Below are 21,463 nucleotides of genomic sequence, written 5' to 3'. Positions count from 1 at the left end.
AATGATGAAGTGGCACAAGGAAGGTATAAGGTACAATCCAAAAAAAATCATACATCCATCGGGAGGGGAAGCATGGAAGTCATTCGATGAAGAATACCCCGAGGAAGCAGCCGAGGCTGGGAATGTCAGAATAGCCATATCAGGTGATGGGTTGAATCCATATGGTATATCGTCCAATCCATACAGCTACTGGCCTGTGTTTGTAATTCTGCTCAATCTTCCTCCCGGTGCCCTAATGCAACGGAAGACCATGTTCTTGTCGCTCATCATTCCGGGGCCTGACTACCCGGGGAAGCAATTGGGTATGTTTATGCAGCCGCTTGTGGATGCTTTGCACCATTCTTGGTACTTTCCGAGGTTGACATACGACCGGGATCTGCAGAGAAATTTCTTGATGAAAGTTTGGTTGCACTATTGCATGCATGACTTTCCCGGCTATGCTCTATTCTGCGGATGGTGTACAAGTGGTAAGATGCCATGCCCAGTGTGCATGCAGGCTCTGCGAATGATTTGGCTGAGTAAGGGTGGCAAGTATGTAGCCTTTGACCTGCATCGACAGTTCCTCCCTCCAGACCATCCAGACAGGGAAGACAAGAAGAACTTCACGAAAGGCCGGGTTGTTCATGAAGTAACCGAGATTCCAACATTTTCGGGGGCAGATGTTCTTGCTCAGCTAAAAGCTCTCAAGCCTAAAGTCAAAGGCAAAGGCAAATCCAAAGCCAAAGGCTTCGAGGGATATGGTGAGACGCACAACTGGACGCACATTACCCCCTTCTCGCAGCTTCCCTATTTCAAGGACCTCAAACTTCCTTACAATATTGATGTGATGCACACCGAAAAGAATGTGGCAGAGTCCCTTTTCCACACGATCCTCAACATTCCTGATAAGACGAAGGATAACGTAAAAGCTAGAGCCGATCAACAGAGAATTTGTGATAGACCACGCCTGAACATGAAGCCTCCCACAGGCGGTCGAAAAAACTGGTTCAAGCCAGATGCTGACTTTGTCCTTAAACCGCCAGAAAAAAAGTACTTATCTGGCTGAAACAAATTTTGAAGTTCACCGATGGTTATGCATCGAATATAAGTAAGGGAGTCAATCTTTCAACGGGCAAAGTGACCGGCCTGAAGAGTCATGACTACCATGTATGGATTGAGCGGATAATGCCGGTGATGGTTCGAGGCTATGTCCCCAAGCATGTCTGGCGAGTGCTTGCCGAGCTTAGACATTTCTTCCGCACGCTCTGTGCTAAAGAAGTAAGTAAAGAGGTGATTGAAAAATTGCATAAGAAGGCACCGGAGTTGATAGTCAAGCTAGAGAAGATCTTTCCGCCAGGCTTCTTTACTCCGATGACACATCTCATTCTGCACCTCGCGAACGAGGTATTGTTGGGGGGCCCTGTGCAAAATCGCTGGCGGTACGGCCCTGAGAGGCAGAACAAGCATCTCCGACGGAAATGTGGAAACAAAGCTAAGATTGAAGCTTCCATAGCTGAGGCAGTTATCCTAGAGGAGGTGTCAGACCTCAGGACATCATACTATCCAGACCACGTTCCCCATCTGCATAACAAGGTGCCTCGATACAATATAGAAGAGCCCAAGTATCAACCCAGACTCGATCTATTCAACGCGCAAGGTGGGAGGGCTGGGGCCTCGAAATCTTATAACATGCCACGACAAGAGTGGGAGGACCTCATGTTCTATATCTTGCACAACATCAAGGAAGTTGAGGAAGTGTGGATGAGGTAATACCACTACACCATTCCTTTATGTCTTCCACATTATCATGTTTCATGTTCACTTAGTCCCGGTCTAACACCGCTTATCTTTTTTTAGTGATTTCGTTCAAGAGGAATGGACGGGAATGAATCCTCCTACTGAGGCGGAGGCACTTACTCTTCTCCGTCATGGAAACCCTGGACGTAAAATTTTTGTTGCTTGGTTCATGGAGAAAGTAATTTTCCACACTCCCCTATTAAATACCTACTTCAACATTTATTAGTTAACCGAACTAATGCACGCAACAATTTCCATTATACTTGTAGGGAAAAGATCCGAACATATCTATGGATGATGAATTGAGATGGGTTTCCATGGGTTTTGACCCTGCCGTCATGACATGTAAAAAGTATGATGTGAATGGGTATCGCTTCCATACAGAGGAGCACCAAAACAGCCGCCCCGATCCCAAAACTATATATATTGGAGTGTACACCCCCGGTCAAAATTCAGTAGACTACTACGGAAGGATACAAAATATATACGAGGTTAAATTCCGCCAAGGGCGTGAGACCCTAAGTCTTCCTGTGTTCAAATGCCGATGGTTCGATCCGCGGGAGGGGGTAAAACATATGCCTTCCATTGGTTTGGTTGAAGTTAAACCATCAACCGTCTATGCCGGAGCCGATCTCTTCATTGCGGCTACCCAAGCTACACAAGTATATTATCTGCCTTACCCATGCCAGAAAGTGTATCTAAAGGGTTGGGAAGTTGTGTTCAAGGTGTCGCCACATGGTAAGCTACCAGACCCGAATGAAGACGATTACTACAACATTAACCCCATGACATATGAGGGAGTGTTCTATCAAGAGCAACCTGATGATGATGATGTGGTTAGAAACGATGACGCTAGACCATTGGGTGATGATGATGTGGACCCAAACGTTGACGATGCACGGAATGATGGTGAGACCATTGTCAATGAAAATGACATACTTATGCTAGAAAAGTTAAACGAAGACGCTGACGACGAGGAAGAGCCTCCACCTCCGTCGGACAACAAAGATGATATGATTGATAGTGATGATGAGACGGACCGAGAAAGAGGTTACAACAGTGATGATTCATATGGGTTCTAGCAGATGTACGTTTCAAGTATTTTTTTCTATAGTTTAGGAATATGCCTTTTTATGCATTTTTATTAATGTGTTTATTATCATGCCTTTTCCTTCATTTCATTAATTTACTAATTGCTTTTTCTCTTTTCAATGCAGGTTCGTGGAACATGGGCAAGGGGAAGGCCAACGGCGTGGGTTTCCTACGCAAGGTCGTCGGCCTGCCTAGTCGGAGTGGTCGAGCACATAATCCTCCCCCTCGGCTACTTGACGATGACTCCTCACAGGGAGGTCGAGGGAGAGGTGCCCCTAGAGGAGGAGGGGGCGGGGGGAGAGCCTCTAGAGGACGAGGTGCTGGGGGAGAGCCACTACAGGGGGTCGCGGCCAGAAATAGCGCACCCTCACTGACTTAGGGGTGTTGTCTTCGAGGCCCTCCTCTAGTGAGGTACCCTCCTCTAGTGAGGTACACTCTAGGGAGGAGGAGGAGGAGGTGGTGGTGGAGGAGGAGGAGGAGGAGGTGGAGGAGGAGGAGGAGGAGGTGGAGGAGGAGGAGGAGGTTGGGAAGGGAGAGGCAGGCGAGGAGGAGGGTGGTGGCGGGGATGATGGTGGTGACGGGAAGGGGGTTGACAAGAAGGGGTGGCTGCGTGGCAACGCAAAGCTACCAAAGCAGGTTCCTGCTACTGAGGAGCAGAAGTGGCTCATTGAGCCCACGGGAAAAGAGTAAGTGGTTCATTATTTTGCTTGTCACATGCTTATTCCGGTTGTTATTTATTTTTCTTGTCACATGCTAATAGTTCATTCTTTCGCAGCAACTGCATATATTCTAAAGGGTTCCGTATTCCCAACGGCCTCATCACCGTCTTGCTGAAGTTATATTGGCCGGGGTTGTACTGTCCTGATCCAGTCAGGCAGCCGGACCGTCGGGTTTTGGCCACGAGCTGGGACCACTGGGAAGCGGCCCGCCACGCGGACCATGAGACCCATGCCAAGGCCGTGATCACTACTTTCTGGGTGAGTTCTCTTTAGAAGCACAAGTCCATTCTAGTTTCATGAATGATTTAACTCATGGCTTCTTCCATTCTTGTTTCATGCATGATTGTAGAAATTATATCGAGTTCTTCCAGAGCACAGGGCTAGAGCGGACCAGATCGTGCTGCGCCAATGCAAGAAGAAGGCCCGCCAGATGCAGTACGAGGTGCGCTATGTGGCCATCTCCACATACTACCACGACTATCTTGGTGTGAAGATGACCAAGGAAGAAGCGCGGAGGATGGGCATTACCTTAGAGAGGCCCGAGTTCTTGGCGGTAAGTATAAAAGATTTTTCATTATGCTTTCATATATTATGCTTTCATTATGCTTTCATTACCTTGTGGTACATTATGCTTTATGCTTTATACTTCCATAACACCAATTTGGACACACCTACATGCCATTATGCTTTTATTATGTAGGTGTGTCCAAATTGGTGTTATGGAAAAGACGAGTCCTAGGCGGCATTGGTGGATCTTTGGTGTGATGAGGCTGGAGCCTGGGCGGCTTTGAGAACCAAAAATAAGGCTAACCGAGGGACGGAGGGAGTACATGCTCAGGGAAACCGAAACCACTATCTCCACAAGGCAGTTAATGTATGACTAACCCCATTAAACATTCTTCTTCTTCTATTTACCATCACTTTCTTATGTATGACTAACCTCTGTTTGGTGGTGCAGGAGGAGAAACTGAAGCGGCCGCTCTCACACATGCAGGCGTGGGAGATCGCCCATACGCGGAAGGACCCCAAGCCTGCCGAGCCCAAGTACTACGGCAAGAAGACCGCAGGGAGGAAGAAGGCCTACTCCAAAGCGTATCTGAAGTTACATCCTGACACACCTGACCCCACTGCGGCGCCTCTGGACGACATGGCGGTGGTGAGGATGGGGCCCAAGGAGCACGGTCGGGAGGCGATTCTCGATGCTGTGATCACTCCTAATATCTCCTACACACAGGTTCGTCGGATCGACCCGAGCCTGAGCCGGCGCACGAGCCAGCTAGTGACTAGTACGCAGTCCCTCTTTCAGGAGCAACAATCTGTAAGTATTTTCCCTCTTATCTTCATTTCTCACTTCATTTTCCGCATTTAGTAGTTTTATGAGTTCCATCATGTCATACCGTAGGCCTACATGGAGTACACACGCCAGGAGACCATGGCGTGGCATCAGAGGCTTTATGAACACCAAGTGCAGAGGGATAGCCAGATGCAGCAGGCTTTTCAGGATATGGCGGCCGGCAGGTGTCCTCAGTTCCCTCCAGCACAATGCCCTCCAGCACAACCAGTGCTGATGAGCTTTGAGGAGTTTGTGGCACAGAACGCTGGCCCCTCGCCGGTTAGTTCATCCCCAATCTATTCACCCAAAGCATGTCATGCCTTTCAACACAGTCATATATACCGTGCATATGTCTTTTCAACATCCAGGGAACAGGTGGATCTACCGTTGGCGGTGGTCTTCGCAGCACTCCGGAGACACGGAGCCCGACCACTCCGATCCACGGAGGCGGAGGCGGAGGTGGAGGCGGAGGCGGTCTTGGCGGTAGCGCTGCCGCTAGCAGTGACGACCTGGGCTTTGGCCGTCTTGGCAGTGACGACCTCCGCGGTGCTCGATGATCCTTGTGTGGTGATGATGCTTGAGATGACTTGTGTGTGGTGATGATCATTTAGATGACTTGTGTGCTTCTCTATATGCTTATGCTTATGTTGGTTGTGATGATGTTCATTTAGAGACTTGTGTGTGATGATGCTTATGCATATATTGTTGTGATGGTGCCGGATGATATCCCGTTGTGTTTTATATGTCTATCCCATCATATATATATCTGCTGATATGTGCTGCTATTTGAATTGAATTGATCTGAAAACAAACAGAAAAAAGAAAAAAAAAGCAAAAGAAAACTATGCCGACGGCTATAGGGCTAGCGTGAGCTCCCAGTAGCTGACACGTGGGCGTCTATGCCGACGGCCTAGCCGTCGGCATAGTTTAAACTGTGCCGACGGCTAGGCCGTCGGCATAGGTGCCACGTGTCAGCTACTGGGAGCTCTGTATGAAGGACTATGCCGACGGCCTGGCCGTCGGCTTAGTTTCAAATTATGCCGACGGCCAGGCCGTCGGCATAGCCCTGGTCCTAGAGCAGCAGCTGGTGCCACGTGGCGACCGTTCGTTGGGCAGACTTGACGGCGGCCGCCGTTAGGCGTGATAGTTGCCGACGGCCAGGGCCGTCGGCATAGATGTACGGCCCCCTTCGGCGTATCATATATGCCGACGGCTTTTCTATGCCGATGGACTCCCTGGCTGTGCCGACGCATATGTTGCCGACGGCCCTATGCCGACGGGGGCCGTCGGCATAGGCCTATCCCGACGGGACTCAGGCCTACGCCGACGGCCCTGGCCGTCGGCATAGGGGGCGATTCCGGTAGTGAATGCCAGCATTCAAAATGAATTATACTTTTTTATTATACTTCTTTTAGAATTAATATTACTTTTTTTGATTGCTATGTACACTCCATCGCTAAAATAGTGTATATACCTCATCTAAAGATATGGTATACTCCATTGTAATGCATATACTCATCATTAATTTGTATGTACTCATCACAGAAAATATGGCATACACTCCATTGAAAAAATGTTGTATATACTCCATGGCGAAGAATATACCCATTACCAAAAAATTTGATATATACTCCATCACAAAAATATATGGTACATGCTCCATCCCACAATATATGGTATATCCATCACAACTTCACAAGAAGTGGTATATAGTTTTTTTTGCGAAAGAAGTGGTATATACTTAATCGCAGAAATGTGGTATATGTGCGCTCCATCCAAATTAGTATATACTTCATCCAAAATAGTATATATGACCTACTATATGAAATAAACAATGCATGCAAGCTCAGCAAATTCATATATTCCAAATGTACATATACTATTACCTTTCAAGTTGAAGGAATATTCCTCTATATACTATATGAATGGCTTCTAGAAAAACTAGGAGTATATGAATGAAACACACATGCAGATAAAGGTATCTGGGTATTTTTCTTTTGCAAAAAAAGGTATCGGGTTTTTTATCCCTTAATTTTAGGATGAAGCACATGCATGCACGCTAGAAGAAAGTAGTTGCATGCACGCTTAAAAAATGGCTACCAATCGGCCGGTGTGCTACTTATCCATAACCGGCATGTCCAATTAAAAAACTGTTTTTTAGCATCAGTACAGACACAAGCGCTCATATACACGCGCATACACTCACACCTATGAACGCACACATACACATCCTACCCCTATGAGCACCTCTGAGAGACTGAGCCGGCATATCATCTTGAGATTTGAACCCTGGTGGGTTGGGGATACCACTGTCCACCTAACCAACTCAACCACAGGTTGATTCGCCAATTAAAAAACTGTTAATAGATGGGAGTATGTACACCTGGGAGTATAAATGAGGAGTCATATATATATATATATATATATATATATATATATATATATGGTATATTATGGAAATTTCTAAAAAAAGTGCAAAATGAGCTTTATTTGTAGGCAAACACTATAATCACTCGCATCCGCCGTCTTCTCTACACGCCACGTTGCAGTGGTTGCTTACATGGGTAGACCGAATGGGCATACTAGCATGCCCATCTAATGGTCAACAAGACGGCGGATCTTTTATTATTTTCAGCCCGCCAAGCCGTAGCGTCGCCCTTACTTGTATTTTCGAAAAGTATTAAAACATTTATATATTTCAAAATCTTATTTTAAATATATGCATACTTTTAAAATAATACGTGAAAAATTTGGAAAATAATTTATTCCGTATTCTGTTAATATTCGTACCGCAAGAATAATTACACTTTATTTTCATTAGTGAGGTCAGAATTTAAATACCTTTACAACTTTCCGAAAAAGAGAAACAGGTGCAGATGGGCCGCACTGACTGCAGCTCATTTCAGCTCCAAGAGCGACTTTGTTATACTACATTACAAAAGGTTATGAACTCTGGGTGTGATGACATTGTTGGTGCAGTGGCTATGACCGGTTCTTTCCCATCCATGGTTGCAACTTGCAAGTTCGACAGCCAGGGTTACGTTTGTCTTTCAATTTCCATAATATAGTGTACTAACAGACGGGACCTACTGGTCATGTAGGCCGGAAAAAATTTGCCAACTCTCCAACGTGAACAGGAGCTTTTATGTGAGAAAAGATTGAGGGTATTTTTGCGAAAAAAGGACCACACGCTCTCCTCCCTGCCTTCTAGTCACTGACAGAACCCGCGCCACGCAGGCGATCCTAGTTAGGAGTAGAGATTCTAACTAGATGGAAGCAAACTGCGTTCACCATGGAAAAACTTTCATAGGCTCACGTGTACAATGCAGACCCGAATAAGGATTGAAAACAAATGGTATGGAAGCAAACCGCATGCATGGCAACACACAGCATGGCGCTCAATCAATTTGATATGCCCTGATTATTAGGAGTAGTTGGTAGGAAACAAATTGATTCCATTTAGTGCAAATTACGCATGCAAACTAATTAATGAGTCGCACTTTTTAAGGAAGCAATCCCGCGTGAGGATGTACTGCCGAATCTGATGGTCATGATGCTTCTCATCCTACGCTCAATGACTAGTCTGATACTTCCTTCATTTCAAATTACTTGTTTTAAATTTGTTTAGATACGGATATAAGAACGGAGGGAGTACATTGCAATGGATCAGTAGTCTGATCCCTAGCGGCTCCCTTTCCCTTTTAAGGATGGGTCACAGCTTGCTCGAATGACTTCCTCACAGCCTGCAATAATGACTTCTTAAACATGCTTGCTGTAATGACTTGAATTCCTGATGAACGGATGGTTCAACAACTTGCTTGCGCTTGGCCTCACTGCTGGATTCCACCTGAAACAGCATTCCAGAAAATCCTTTGCCTCGCGTGATAGATTGTCAGGAAGCGGTGGGTCCTTATTCAAAATCTTGAACATTAAAGCAGGCTGTAGTAAAAAAAAAGGTTCTTAGAAGTAGCTTTCTCGTACAATTTTATGGTGTTGATACCGAGACTACAAGTTACCAATGATCAATAACTCGTGACAACGCTTTCGGTTATTACGTTCCACACATATTTATGTGTGCATATGGACATAGGTCAATATTAGACTTCCCCTGACAATTCACTAATAAACCTAACACTATAGCTTATTCTTAGGCCCTCTAGCCCGATATTTATATTACGTCTGACAAGAGATTATGCAAAAGAAAACTCTGGAAAGAGATTATGAGAACAAAAACTTCATGATTTGAATACTCAGTCTACTGTACAACATTAGACGTTTCTTTTAAAATCGGAGACATTTATTCACATTTCTTTTAAAATCATAAACTTCCTAAATTTTTGTGTTTTAGTGCGACATGGATTTTTGGCAAAATAAATAAATAGCAGAAGAGTTAAAAAAAACTGAATTTTTGGGGTGCCAAACATTGTTGAGTGTTTCACCTGCGTGCAAAGTTTCATGAATAAAAAAACATTTGTAATGCTCTGGGGGAAAATCGATGCTTCAAAAAGGCTGTTTTTTAAAGTACTTTGGAGCATTAATTTTGTTCTGTTTTTTTTTCAGACGACACCACGAATGTCATTCCATCACCAAAATTTGCACATTAGTAGAGAACTAAGCATGTTTGTTGACAATTTTTTTTGTTTAAATTTCACTATTATTTTGGGGGGATTTACTGTTTATGGCAGGAGCATTTGAGCTTAGGATTAGAATGATACAGTGCTGATTCTGACGGTCGTCATGTCTGCCTAAACAAACGATTTGGTTAGCTTAAGCGCTTCATTTTATATTATTTTCTCTATGCTACGCAGACTAGAGTCACGAAATGCATGCTGATAATGTAAATCAAAAAGCTCAAAATTATTACCCCTTCAAGATAGCTCCAAGGAGGTTTTCCATTGAACATCTCGATAATGGTGCAACCAAGACTCCAGATATCAACAGCAAGATCATAGCCTACGTCTTCAACAAGTAAAGCCTGAACCATCTGCAAAAGAAGAAACAAACTAAACTTCAATAAGCATGCAGGTGCAACCAAGAAAATTTATAGATCCTGTTATGAAAGCAACTTGATATTATTAGGAGGCCAAAGGCAACATATATACAAGTACATGAGGATGCTAAAAGGCTAGAATGCAAAAGACCAAAAGTCATCACTAATATAACTCTAACACCCCCCCTCAAACTCATGGTGGATCCACAACACTGAGTTTGGAGAGGTGAAATCTATGGTGTGCTCTAGTCTGTGCCTTCGTGAAGAAGTCCGCTAGCTGTAACTCGGAAGGGACATACTGAAGAGCAATAACATGATCCTGCACAGCAGCGCGCACGTGGGAAGCATCAACACCAATATGCTTGGTAAGCTCATGCTTCATGGGGTCCCGCGCAATGTTGATAGCACCTGTACTCTCGCACAAGAGAGTGGTAGGTGTAGTAACAGAAACACCAAAATCCTCCAGTAGCCATCGTAACCAAGTCACCTCTGCCGTCAGAAGAGCCATAGCTCTCAACTCGGCCTCAGCACTCGAACGGGAAACTGCAGTCTATTTGTTCGTCTTCCAGGCAATGAGAGAACCACCAAGAAAAACACAGTAAGCAGAAAGTGAACGACGATCCAAAGGTTCACTAGCCCACGTAGCATCTGAATAGGCCTGGAGCTGTAATGAGCTAGAATGGGGGAAAAAGAGACGATGAGAGATCGTGCCACGAAGATATCGTAGAACACGAAGAAGGTGACTATAGTGAACTGAAGTGGGAGTGGAAACAAACTGGCTCAAAATACGGACAGGATATGAGATATCTGGACGAGTGACGGAAAGATAGACAAGACTCCCAACAAGATGACGGTAACACGTCGGATCAGACAGGAGCTCGCCATCAGAAGCGCGAAGGTTAACATTGAGCTCCATAGGAGTCTCAGCAGTCCGCTCATCACTAAGAGCCGCACGAGCAAGAAGATCATGAATATACTTTTCTTGTGAAATATAAAAGCCATCAGAGGTGGAGGAAACCTCAATCCCAAGAAAGTAACGTAGAGGACCAAGATCAGACATAAGAAACTGCTCACTGAGACGGGCCTTAACAAAAGCAATGTACTCAGAATCATCGCCAGTGATGATCATGTCATCAACATATAGAAGAAGAAGAGTGCGACCACGAGCAGAAAGGTGGACAAACAGTGCTGGATCATGAGCGCTGGCGAAAAACCAGCTGCAGTGACCATAGAGGCAAAACGCTCAAACCAAGCACGAGGGGCTTGCTTAAGGCCATATAGAGAGCGACGAAGATGGCAAACCATGCCATCAGGAACTGAATACCCAGGTGGTGGCTGCATATAAACTTCCTCACGCAACTCACCATTAAGAAAAGCATTCTTAACATCAAGCTGAGACACAGACCAGTGGCGAACAGAGGCCACGGCAAGAAGTGTGCGAATAGTAGTCATATGGGCCACAGGAGCAAAAGTCTCATCGTAATCACGACCATGCTCCTGCTGAAAGCCACGAGCCACAAGACGAGCTTTATAACGCTCAAGAGAACCATCTGAGCGAGTCTTAATCTTATAGACCCACTTACAAGTGATGGGACGAACACGGGGAGGAAGAGAAACCAGGTCCCACGTGCCATTGCGCTCAAGGGCAGCAATCTCCTCTGCCATCGCAAACTGCCATTCAGGATGAACAATAGCATCTCGATAAGAAGTCGGCTCACGAACGGTGGAAATACCATAGTGAGAAGGAGAATAACGGTCAGGGGGCGGACAAGGCCGAGAACGAAGACCATAAGTCGGGTGAGAGGAGGAAGACGACACATCAGAAGTAGAAGGCACATCTGTAGACTTATCCACAACACGTGAACGACGAGTATAATGGAAAGGAAATGAGGGAAGAGGTGGAATCACTGAAGGTGGAGACGGGGAATGTATCGATGATGAAGGTGGAGAAGGGGAATGTATCGGCGATGAAGGTGGAGAAGGGGAAGGTATCGGTGATGAAGGTGGAGAAGGGGAAGGTATCGACGATGAATGTGGAGAGTCATGCGATGAGGGAGGAGAAGAAAATGTAGGAGAGGACGGGGTCGGATCTGCAACAGCAGGACGAGGAGTAGGAATACTGGGCACAAAGGGTGGTGTATCTAGAAATGTAAGAAAAGAGATGTCCTCCGTAGAAAAAACCGAGCGGGATGGACGTGGGTAGAAGGGACGAGATTCATCAAAGGTCACATCCCGGGAAATACGCATCCAGCGACCGACAGGATCCCAATACCGATAGCCCTTATGCTCATCACTGTATCCAAGAAAGACACACTCAACAGACTGAGCGGTTAGCTTGGTGCGTTCACGAGGGGAAAGCAAAACATAGCAAATGCAACCAAACGAACGGAGCGCTGAATAATCAGGAGAACGACCAAAAAGATGCTCGAGAGGAATACCACCCTGTAGAGTAGTAGAAGGTTGAATGTTGATGAGATAGATGGAAGTGGTAACAGCCTCGGCCCAGAAGTGAGGCAGAAGAGAGGCAGCAATCATCATTGCACGCGCCGTCTCAAGAAGGTGACGATGCTTGCGCTCAGCCACACCATTCTGAGCATGAGCACCAGGGCAAGAGAACTGAGTAAGAGTACCCTGCTCAGCAAGAAATCCTTGCAGTGCATGGGAGATATACTTACCAACTGAATCTGCGCGAAAAACACGAATAGGAGTGGAAAACTGGGTATGAACCATGGCGGCAAATTTTTTGTATATAGGTAAGACCTCACTACGAGAAGATATGAAATAGATCCAAGTGTACCGAGAAAAATCATCTATAAAGATAATATAGTAGCGATGACCCCCTTTCGAAGCAAAGGGAGCCGGACCCCAAACATCAGAGTGAATGAGATCAAAAGGACGCTCGGACACCGACTCACTGTGAGGGTAGGGTAGCTGAATCTGCTTACCAAGCCGACAACCCAGACAATCCAACGAAGCGTTACCAAAGACAGACCCCAGAACACCGCGATGAACCAAAGATGAGAGACGAGAACCACATAAATGGCCAAGACGATGATGCCACTGCTGAAAAGAGCTGGTAGATGCAGCTATAGGGGATGCGAGACTGGCGGCGGTGGCAGCGGAGGGAAGACGAAGCCAGTCAAGCTCCCAGAGACCATCAGAGCGTCGAGGGCCAGCACCAAGCAGAGCGCCCGTGTGACGATCCTGAATAGAACATGAATCAAAGTCGAGAATGACCCTACAACTAGAGTCAACAATCTGACCACCAGATATGAGCTGCATGGTAAGTCAAGGAACATGAGCGACAGAGGGAACATGAAATGAAGAAGTGCTAAGAGTGCCTCGACTAGCTACATGGAGGGGAGTGCCATCAGCTGTAAGAACACGAACATGAGACTCCACAGGTTGAACAGAGGTCAAAGTGGAGGAATCATAAGTCATATGAAAAGACGCTCCAGTATCAAGAATCCATGGGGATGTACCAGAATGAGTGGAAGTGGTTTCTCAGTGCCAGAATAGTTAGCCACAGAACCTGTAGAAACCGCCGGTGAAGAATCCCAAGCATCAAGCAAGCATTTCAGCTGTGCAATCTCATGCGCAGACAAGGACACGGCCGAAGAGGTCGTGGTAGAAACACCTGCCGATGATGAGCAGTCGCCTCCACCCGTGGAAGCTGCGTGTAGAGTCGACCGGGAGTAGCGAGTCGACGTAGAGCCGCATGAGAAAGCCACTGAGGGTGTCGACGTAGAGCGGTCACCGCCAAACGCGGAAGCCGCAAGAGGAGTCGACGTAGAGCGACAATCACCAGGTGTGGAAGTCGTGGGAAGAGTCGACGTAGAGCGGCCACTGCAGTGCACGGAAGCCGCAAGAGGAGTCGACGTATAGCGACCAACACAGCCTGTTGAAGACTTTGAAAGGGACAACATCGCAGACGGACATGCACCAAGCACCGAGCGATAGCGCATGTGCAAGACTGGATCAATATAGGGAACGCCTTCAAAAGTCTGTGGATGGCGGCGAAGACGCAGGCCCGACCGAAACATCATGCCAGTTTCTTTTTCTTCCATTTTTTTGTGACAACAGCAGAAAGATCAGGCAACAGCCGAAGAATCAGGTCTCAGGCCAACAACCGAGTCCCAAAGGCAGCACCCCAGGCCAAAAACGAAGCAGAGCAACTGCGGCGACTCGATTCAATCCAGCAGACGAACAGCCGAGGCGGAGCAGTTGACCTCCGATAGCTGCTGCCTCTGCTTGATCTGGAGAGCTCTCGATCTGGAGTGGATGGATGCCTGGACACGAAACAACAGCAGCTATGAATGCATGCGCGACCACTCGAGCGCCCGCGGACAGCAGCGGAAGGCAGCAGCGGCGTGGACGAGGCCGATGGCCGACAGCGCCATGGAAGGCAGCAGCGGCGCGGAGGAGGCCGGCGGCCGACGGCGCCGCGGAAGGCAGCAGGGGCGCGGACAAGGCCGGCGGCCGGCAGCCGCGGAGGAAGACAAACAGCCGGCGGCGACCTTGGAGGAATACAAGCGGCTAGCGGCTTGATCGATCAGGACACACTCCGATAGGATCCAACACAGCGATGGATCAGCTAATTAGCACGTGTAGCTGGAGATGGACGTATGCCAAAGCAAAATCACGGCCGGTAGGAAAGAGAGCAACGACGGCCGTACAGGAGATTGGATCGGGAGTAGCACGAGTTGCGACGTGCGAAAAAAAATACCTAGAGCTCTAATACCATGTTACGAAAGCAACTTGATATTATTAGAAGGCCAAAGGCAACATACATACAAGTACATGAGGATGCCAAAAGGCTAGAATGCAAAAGACCAAAAGTCATCACTAATATAACTCTAACAGATCCAAGCATGAAACTCAAATATAAATAATAAAACATGAAATTTCTGGATAATATAATGACTTGTTTGTAACATGAAACATTGAAATCCACTAGCACATATGCCTGTGCGCTGCAATAGGAGAAAAAATGTGTCTCTGCATTTTATTATTATTTTATAAACAGTAAATTTTCCAAAAATTAGAAAATTAAATAACATACTTAGAGGTTGAAGCTACTTGAATTCAAATTGACTGTATTTTGTTATTTCGCAAAAAAAAATTGACTGAATTTTCAAAGGGAAAAACTATGTGTACCTAAATGTTTTATTTGGACATTTAATTGTCCAGATCATATTGAAATTTTACAACACTTTTGATCCTATAAGAAAATACTCCCTCCATCTCAAAATAAGAGTCTCAACCTTAGTACACTATTATACTAGAGTTAGAGTTAGTGAGACATTTATTTTGGGACGGATGGAGTATATAGGATGCGTGCCCAAGCTAGCCCACATATGTGACTTCCGCAAAAAAAAAACATCAACAGATGTGCGGCCAGTTGCATCCCAGCGAGCGCATCGTGCATGCCCTCTTGTTGCAATTTTTTTGATCAGAAGCAATCACATCCGACACCGCCGCGTTCTTCCGTGAGCCCCTCCTATGCGTGTTCCTTCTACGCCGTTTGTTCGTCCATAAAACAATGCCATTGACGTTGTTCAGATCATACATATGTCATACTAAGCCTGACTAATTCCCCAAAAGTAGCCACTTTAACTGGGTGCAGATCTTTGGAACCTGGGTCTAGGCGCACCCACTAAATCAATTTAATTTTAAAAAGTAGCAAAAAATCAAACAATTCTAAAACTTTTTTGTAGCAAACATGGATGAGTGTATAATCACGTATGAAGTTTCACAAAGAATGACTTCCGTGTTCTTTTGAAAAAAATCACAACTTCGAAAACATTAAATAGTAAATTTTATACAGATTGGATTTTGTTTTGTTTTCCACGCAGAAGACCATGGGAGTTATTACTCCGTGAAACTTTCCACGTGAGTATAACACTAGACCATGTTTGTTGTAAAAAAATTAGAATAGCTTGACTTCTTTACTATTTTTTAAATATATTTTTCTTAACGGGTGTGCCTAGAACCAGGATCTATTGGGTATTCTTGCTTTAACTGTTCTTATTAAGAAATAACAACTACTCCCTTCGTCCAGGTGCATAAGTCACCTTACGAAAATCAAATAATCCCAAAACACTTAGGCCCTTCCCAATGCTTCACCTTGTACAGGTGCTAAGCCTGCCATGTAAGCAAAAAATCTAATGTGGCAAGACAATTAAGAGGAGAGAGATGAGTTTGGTGACCCCAGAAAGAACCAATGCCAAGCACGCAAATCTAGGCCAAACATTTAAATGAAGCAAGCTCACTAATGCATGGATGAGTTTAGTAGCTAAGACATTAAATGAAGGGAGCTTAGCAGCAACAACTTAAGCACCTATGCACTGGGGACTATGGTTGCTAAACTATTTAATGTGCTTACCACCTCGTCTAAGCAACTATCCATTGGAAGAGGTCTTAGGTACGGTGCATTAACTCTCACCTTGTTTCTTATTTCTTCACGTAAATAAAGGACACAATCAATAAGAGATGTGAGACGTGTATGCTTTCAATGACTTGAGATTACCAAACAATTCATTGCATGCAATGGTATTAATTAGCAAATAAACATTAAGTTCTCTCGTTTTCCCCCAGCCTTGGTCGCGGTGCACAATCTAAGGCATATTTTGGTTCATAGGATAGGATTATCGTAGGAATAGGAAATTTGTAGGAAATGAGATGACATGTATCTCAATTCCTATGAGCAGGAATAGGAAATAAGATGTCATTTGGTTCACATCAAAGGAATTTTCCCATTGAGTCTAGGCTCATTTTTATTTTCCTATAAAATGTGGAGGATAGGAACCAATCCTATATAGGAATAGGAATCCATTCCTATGAACCAAAGAGCTCTTAAGGAAAAAAAATCCTATGAGAATCCTATCCTTTAGAATTCCTACGAAATTCCTCCAAACCAAAGGAGGCCTAAGATGACTAATGTACGGAGGGAATACTAGTCCCATCAAGTGAAAAAATGTTTCTTTTGTTGCACAACTGTGTTGGGCACTATAGCAGCCAATGTAATAGCCACATGCTTTGTAAAATGTACCTTTTCTTTGCAAGGAATTAAATATTACATGACCAGAAAGCAGGAAGTCGGATAATTGCAATCCACATGAAGATAAAGTGAGCCTGACCCCCATGCATGGAAAAGTATAATGTTTACAAAGAGGGTGAAAAAATTACACCCGAATGACTTCAACTTTAAAGCTCCAAGGCGTAATATGATACTTAAAGTTGATAACACGAGAACGTAAGTAGTCATACAAGAAATATGTATGTGTACCTCTGGAGCCATCCAGTAGTATGTTGCTCCTATCGATGTAGGGGCTGCAGTACTCAACTGATAACAAGTGACAATAGTATCAGCACTACATAAGAGAGGATATATAGAGAATGTTTCGAACTGTTTTAAGTTTAAGCTTGTCTAGCAACAGTTGGAGTACACAATACAGTACAATATGAAGATGCTACTAAACTTTGTAAGGATGCACTCACATGCTTAGCCGTTCCAAAGTCAGCCAATTTAACAACACCATTAACGTCAATTAGCAAATTTGCTACTCTGATATTCCTGTAAGAGTACATTCATATGCATATAAGTGTTACATTGACCGCATAAGTGAATACGAGCATAGAAAAACAATTCCTGTAAGGTACATTCTTAGTCCTTGCTTTTCGTAGCAGTGGCAAGGATGGAGATAAAATGGTATATGATTATGGACTCAACATGTTATAGACTTGAGATAACAAGAGTTAACAGAGAACAATGGATAAGATTAGAGCTGCAGATCAGGGATATGAGAGGATTATATTGACAGGTCCAAGTACAACTTCAAAACCTTTTCACTATATCAACCTAGGTAAGATGAAGCATATCAATATAAAATTAAACAGTAAATATGGACAACTGAAGAATTGAAGCTGATATCCAGGACAACACACATGGTAGTCACAAATGTTGAAGTGTATACGTGGATTGCCTATCCCTTTTCATCAGTTTGTACTTTTAGTTGCGTTGGCTAGTGCATGAAACTTAACATGGTATCAAGGCCTAATGTCTTACCCGTAAAAAAAGGCCAAAGGTCTTGACTTCAAGTCCTAGCTTTCGCAATTTACCCAAAATTTAATGTTGCCCCCCTATGTGTTCATGTATAGGCCTCTTGAGCCACATCTCTAAGTCTATTCACGTGTTGACTTTCCGCATCAAACGTAAGATGGGTGTTGAAGTGTATATGTGGATTGGCTAGCCCTTTTCATCAATTCAGATTTTTGGTTACATTGACTAGTGCATGAAGCTTAACAACAAATACATGCTTGAAATGGTGTTGTATGATCGAGCCATGTTGGCTTGACAATTATTTTTCTTTTATTTATCTTTTAAACACCATGTACCAAGTTTTAGCTTTTAGTGATCGAGACCGAGAGGGAGAGAGAGATGGATGAGTTGTGGTGGTCTAGAAAAACTAAAAATGGGCTCTTATACCATGTCAAAGGAGCAACTTATCTATATTGCAAAGCCCAAGGGGCAAATATATAGTATAGGAGACTTGGAGTATAAGACATATAGTCAATCCCAACGCTAAACTAAACGTGAGTTTAGAATAAGTTATTCTACACCCCAGTAATGCTACATTAGAAATATAGTAACAAAGTATAAAATAATAATATTTTTTAAAATGTAGTAAGTTACAAACTTGGATAGTAAAAACATTATTTTCATAATTACTATATTTTCTACATCGTTTTACTAGATTTTGTATATGTCATTACTAGGGGTGTAGAATAAGCTATTCTACACTCACGCTTAGAATAAGCTGCAAAGAAGATCAAATCCGAGCAAACTCCAAGAAATGCCTTTATCAAAGTAACGACACAAAGAAGATCGTGATTGCAAGTATAACCAACTAGGGTCAGAGTGTCAGACATAGGGTTTTCTCCTTAGTGCCCAAGACAAGATACTCTAGAAGCACCACCCAATTGAAGTTATCCTATGATATCTCCTCCACTTACCCTGATCCAGCAGCTGTGCACGGTCATGATGGCGGGCAGTGGACAAGGGCACATGAGCAAGCTAACGAGCCGTGAAAAAAGCCGCTCGCCATTGTTGAAATATATTATTGGCCCCTCTTCATCAATTCAAAATTTTGGATGAGTTGGCTAGAGCATGAATTTAATATGATATCCGCTACCAACGCAGTATTAAAAAAATGATTCTGCGCCTTACATCGATCCCATGTCTAACGGCTAAATTAGTCTAGACGTGAGGAAGATGTTGAAATACATTGGTCGCCTCTCTTCATTAGTTTAGACTTTTAGATGAGTTGACTATAATTGAATAGCCACATCATAACGAAGAGGCAGGACACCGGCACCACCAAAATCCGACGCTTTAGAGGCCCCGCACCGTCCTCACTGGCAACCGGTGGTTGATCTACGTCAGACGACACTACCATGCGCTGCCACTAGCTCCACCATCCTCACCTGTGGCAGTAGATCATATCGAGGGAAAGGACACGACCGACGCCATGCATCGCGCGTAGCGACGCAGACCGCGAGAGGAACCATCGATAGCTCTGCACCGCCAACTGCAGATCTGTACTGATCTGACCCATCACCAGCAAACGTTGCTGCCAGATGGGAAGGTCGAAGCCCCTCAGGCGACCACCACTCGACCGATGCTGCGACTATGGGGTAGTGCCAGCCAGCCAGCACCGCCCAGCAGCATGCTGGCTAGATCCACATCACCACCAGACCTTGAGCACGAGCCCAAGCGGAGGACCACCATGACCGCCACCTCCCGTCTTCAATGAGACCACCGCCCAGCCACGAACTGCCACCAGGTAGTGCGTCTACAACGAGACCGCCGCCCACAGCCACGAACTGCCGCCACCGCTGCCTGCACCTCGCCAAACAGCGCCCAAAACATCACGGGAACGGAGCCCTGCAACTGCCGTGGGCTGCGTGGGCAAGCCCGGCGGCGGCAAGGGGAGGGCGCATGGGACGGTATTGCTTCTAAAAACGAAAGGGGGAAGCAAGATAAACAGCAGCAATATTTACTGTCCGTTGTGAGGATGAGCAAAATAGATCACATATCACGATCTAGATTCTAGAGTAAATCAAAATCAGAGAGAATATAAGGAAATGAAGTAAAAAAAGAAGACGGCTTAAGGAGAATGGACAAAAGTGGAAGGTACAAAATTGCAAGCAGTAGTGAAGAGGAAACCATGAGTTCACTGACCTAGTTAGCAGAAGCTATGTAAACAAGGATACATATTTGCACATACCTATGCATAATATTTTGGCCATGCAAAAATGCTAAACCCCTAAGAATATGGTGAGTGAAGTTGCAGACAATCGATTCTGTTCTCGCTCCACAACTTCGTTCGATATACTTATTAAATGAACCAGGATGAACATACTCCATGTAAACGTAGAGGTGGCCTTCTATCTGCAAGATCCTCCAAGAAATAAGATTACATCATAGAAACATGTGGAATTAATTAGCTCAGATTGGAAGGAAAGCTTACAATTTCGCTACCATAATACTGAACTATGTTCTCATGCTTAAATTGGCTTAGAAACTTTATTTCCTGAAAAGAAGAAAGTAAGTCAACAAATGCATCTTGAAAACTTGCTATACATCATCACGGATGAGAAAAGCCAAGTATCGAGTGATTGTCACACGATGAGAACTAAGATGAATCCTCAGAAAGATGGTACAACTAGGGTGCTTTAGAGACTTAAGTTTCTTTTTGGTTGACGAAGATTGTACGTATTGCTATGAGCATATGAATAAGTTTCGGGTGCTAGGGTTGGAGTATAATCTAATATTTCTGTTATTGGCAATTTGATGTTACATTGGTAGTCCTCTCTATATAGAGAGAGCTGAAATAAATTGAAAGCCAATGCAATAACTAACAAGCATGGAAACTAATTAAATAGATTGATATGAAAATCCCAGGGCGGCTGACTTGAAGATCAAACTGATGGAAATACGCCCTAGAGGCAATAATAAAATAGTTATTATCATATTTCCTAAATCATGATAAAGGTTCATTATTCATGCTAGAATTGTATTGACCGGAAACTTAAATGCATGTGTGGATACATAAACAAATACCATGTCCCTAGTGAGCCTCTACTAGACTAGCTTGTTGATCAAAGGTGGTTAAGGTTTCCTAACCATGGACATATGTTGTCATTTGATAACGGGATCACATCATTAGGAGAAATGATATGATGGAGAAGACCCATCAGTTAGCTTAGCATATTGATCGCTCAGGTTCTTGCTATTGCTTTCTTCATGTCAAACACATATCCATTCGACTATGAGATTATGCAACTCCCGGATACCGGAGGAATACCTTGTATGCTATCAAATGTCACAACGTAACTGGGTGATCATAAAGATACTCTACAGGTATCTCTGAAGGTGTTTGTTGAGTTGGCATAGATCGAGATTAGGATTTGTCACTCCGAGTATTGGAGAGGTATCTCTGGGCCCTCTCGGTAATGCACATCATAAGAAACCTTGCAAGCAAAGTGACT

General features: G+C 44.5%; 1 protein-coding gene across 5 annotated transcripts in view; it reads right to left on the bottom strand.

Moving 5' to 3' along the window:
• Positions 1 to 8,373: 8,373 nt before the first annotated feature.
• The window catches only part of LOC125529832 (uncharacterized), a 30,952-nt gene continuing 17,862 nt past the window's right edge, over positions 8,374 to 21,463 (bottom strand). For 4 of the 5 annotated variants that reach the window (XM_087517573.1, XM_087517576.1, XM_087517575.1 and 1 more), the window contains 6 exons: positions 20,443 to 20,505; positions 20,200 to 20,363; positions 17,411 to 17,486; positions 17,199 to 17,255; positions 9,785 to 9,904; positions 8,376 to 8,859 (listed from right to left, as the gene is read on the bottom strand). In XM_087517573.1, coding sequence (XP_087373699.1) covers positions 8,680 to 8,859; positions 9,785 to 9,904; positions 17,199 to 17,255; positions 17,411 to 17,486; positions 20,200 to 20,363; positions 20,443 to 20,505 — 660 coding nt within the window. In that variant the 3' untranslated portion in view covers positions 8,376 to 8,679. Of the gene's footprint in view, positions 8,860 to 9,784; positions 9,905 to 17,198; positions 17,256 to 17,410; positions 17,487 to 20,199; positions 20,364 to 20,442; positions 20,506 to 21,463 lie in introns of all 5 variants that reach the window. The other variant, XM_087517577.1, reaches the window with a different exon arrangement.

This window comes from Triticum urartu, chromosome 4A (assembly GCF_056163025.1).
Source record: "Triticum urartu cultivar PI428250 chromosome 4A, HENAU_Tu73, whole genome shotgun sequence".
Classification (NCBI taxonomy): Eukaryota; Viridiplantae; Streptophyta; class Magnoliopsida; order Poales; family Poaceae; genus Triticum; species Triticum urartu.
Note: the sequence above shows the minus strand (reverse complement) of the source record. Positions and strands in the feature narration are given on the sequence as shown.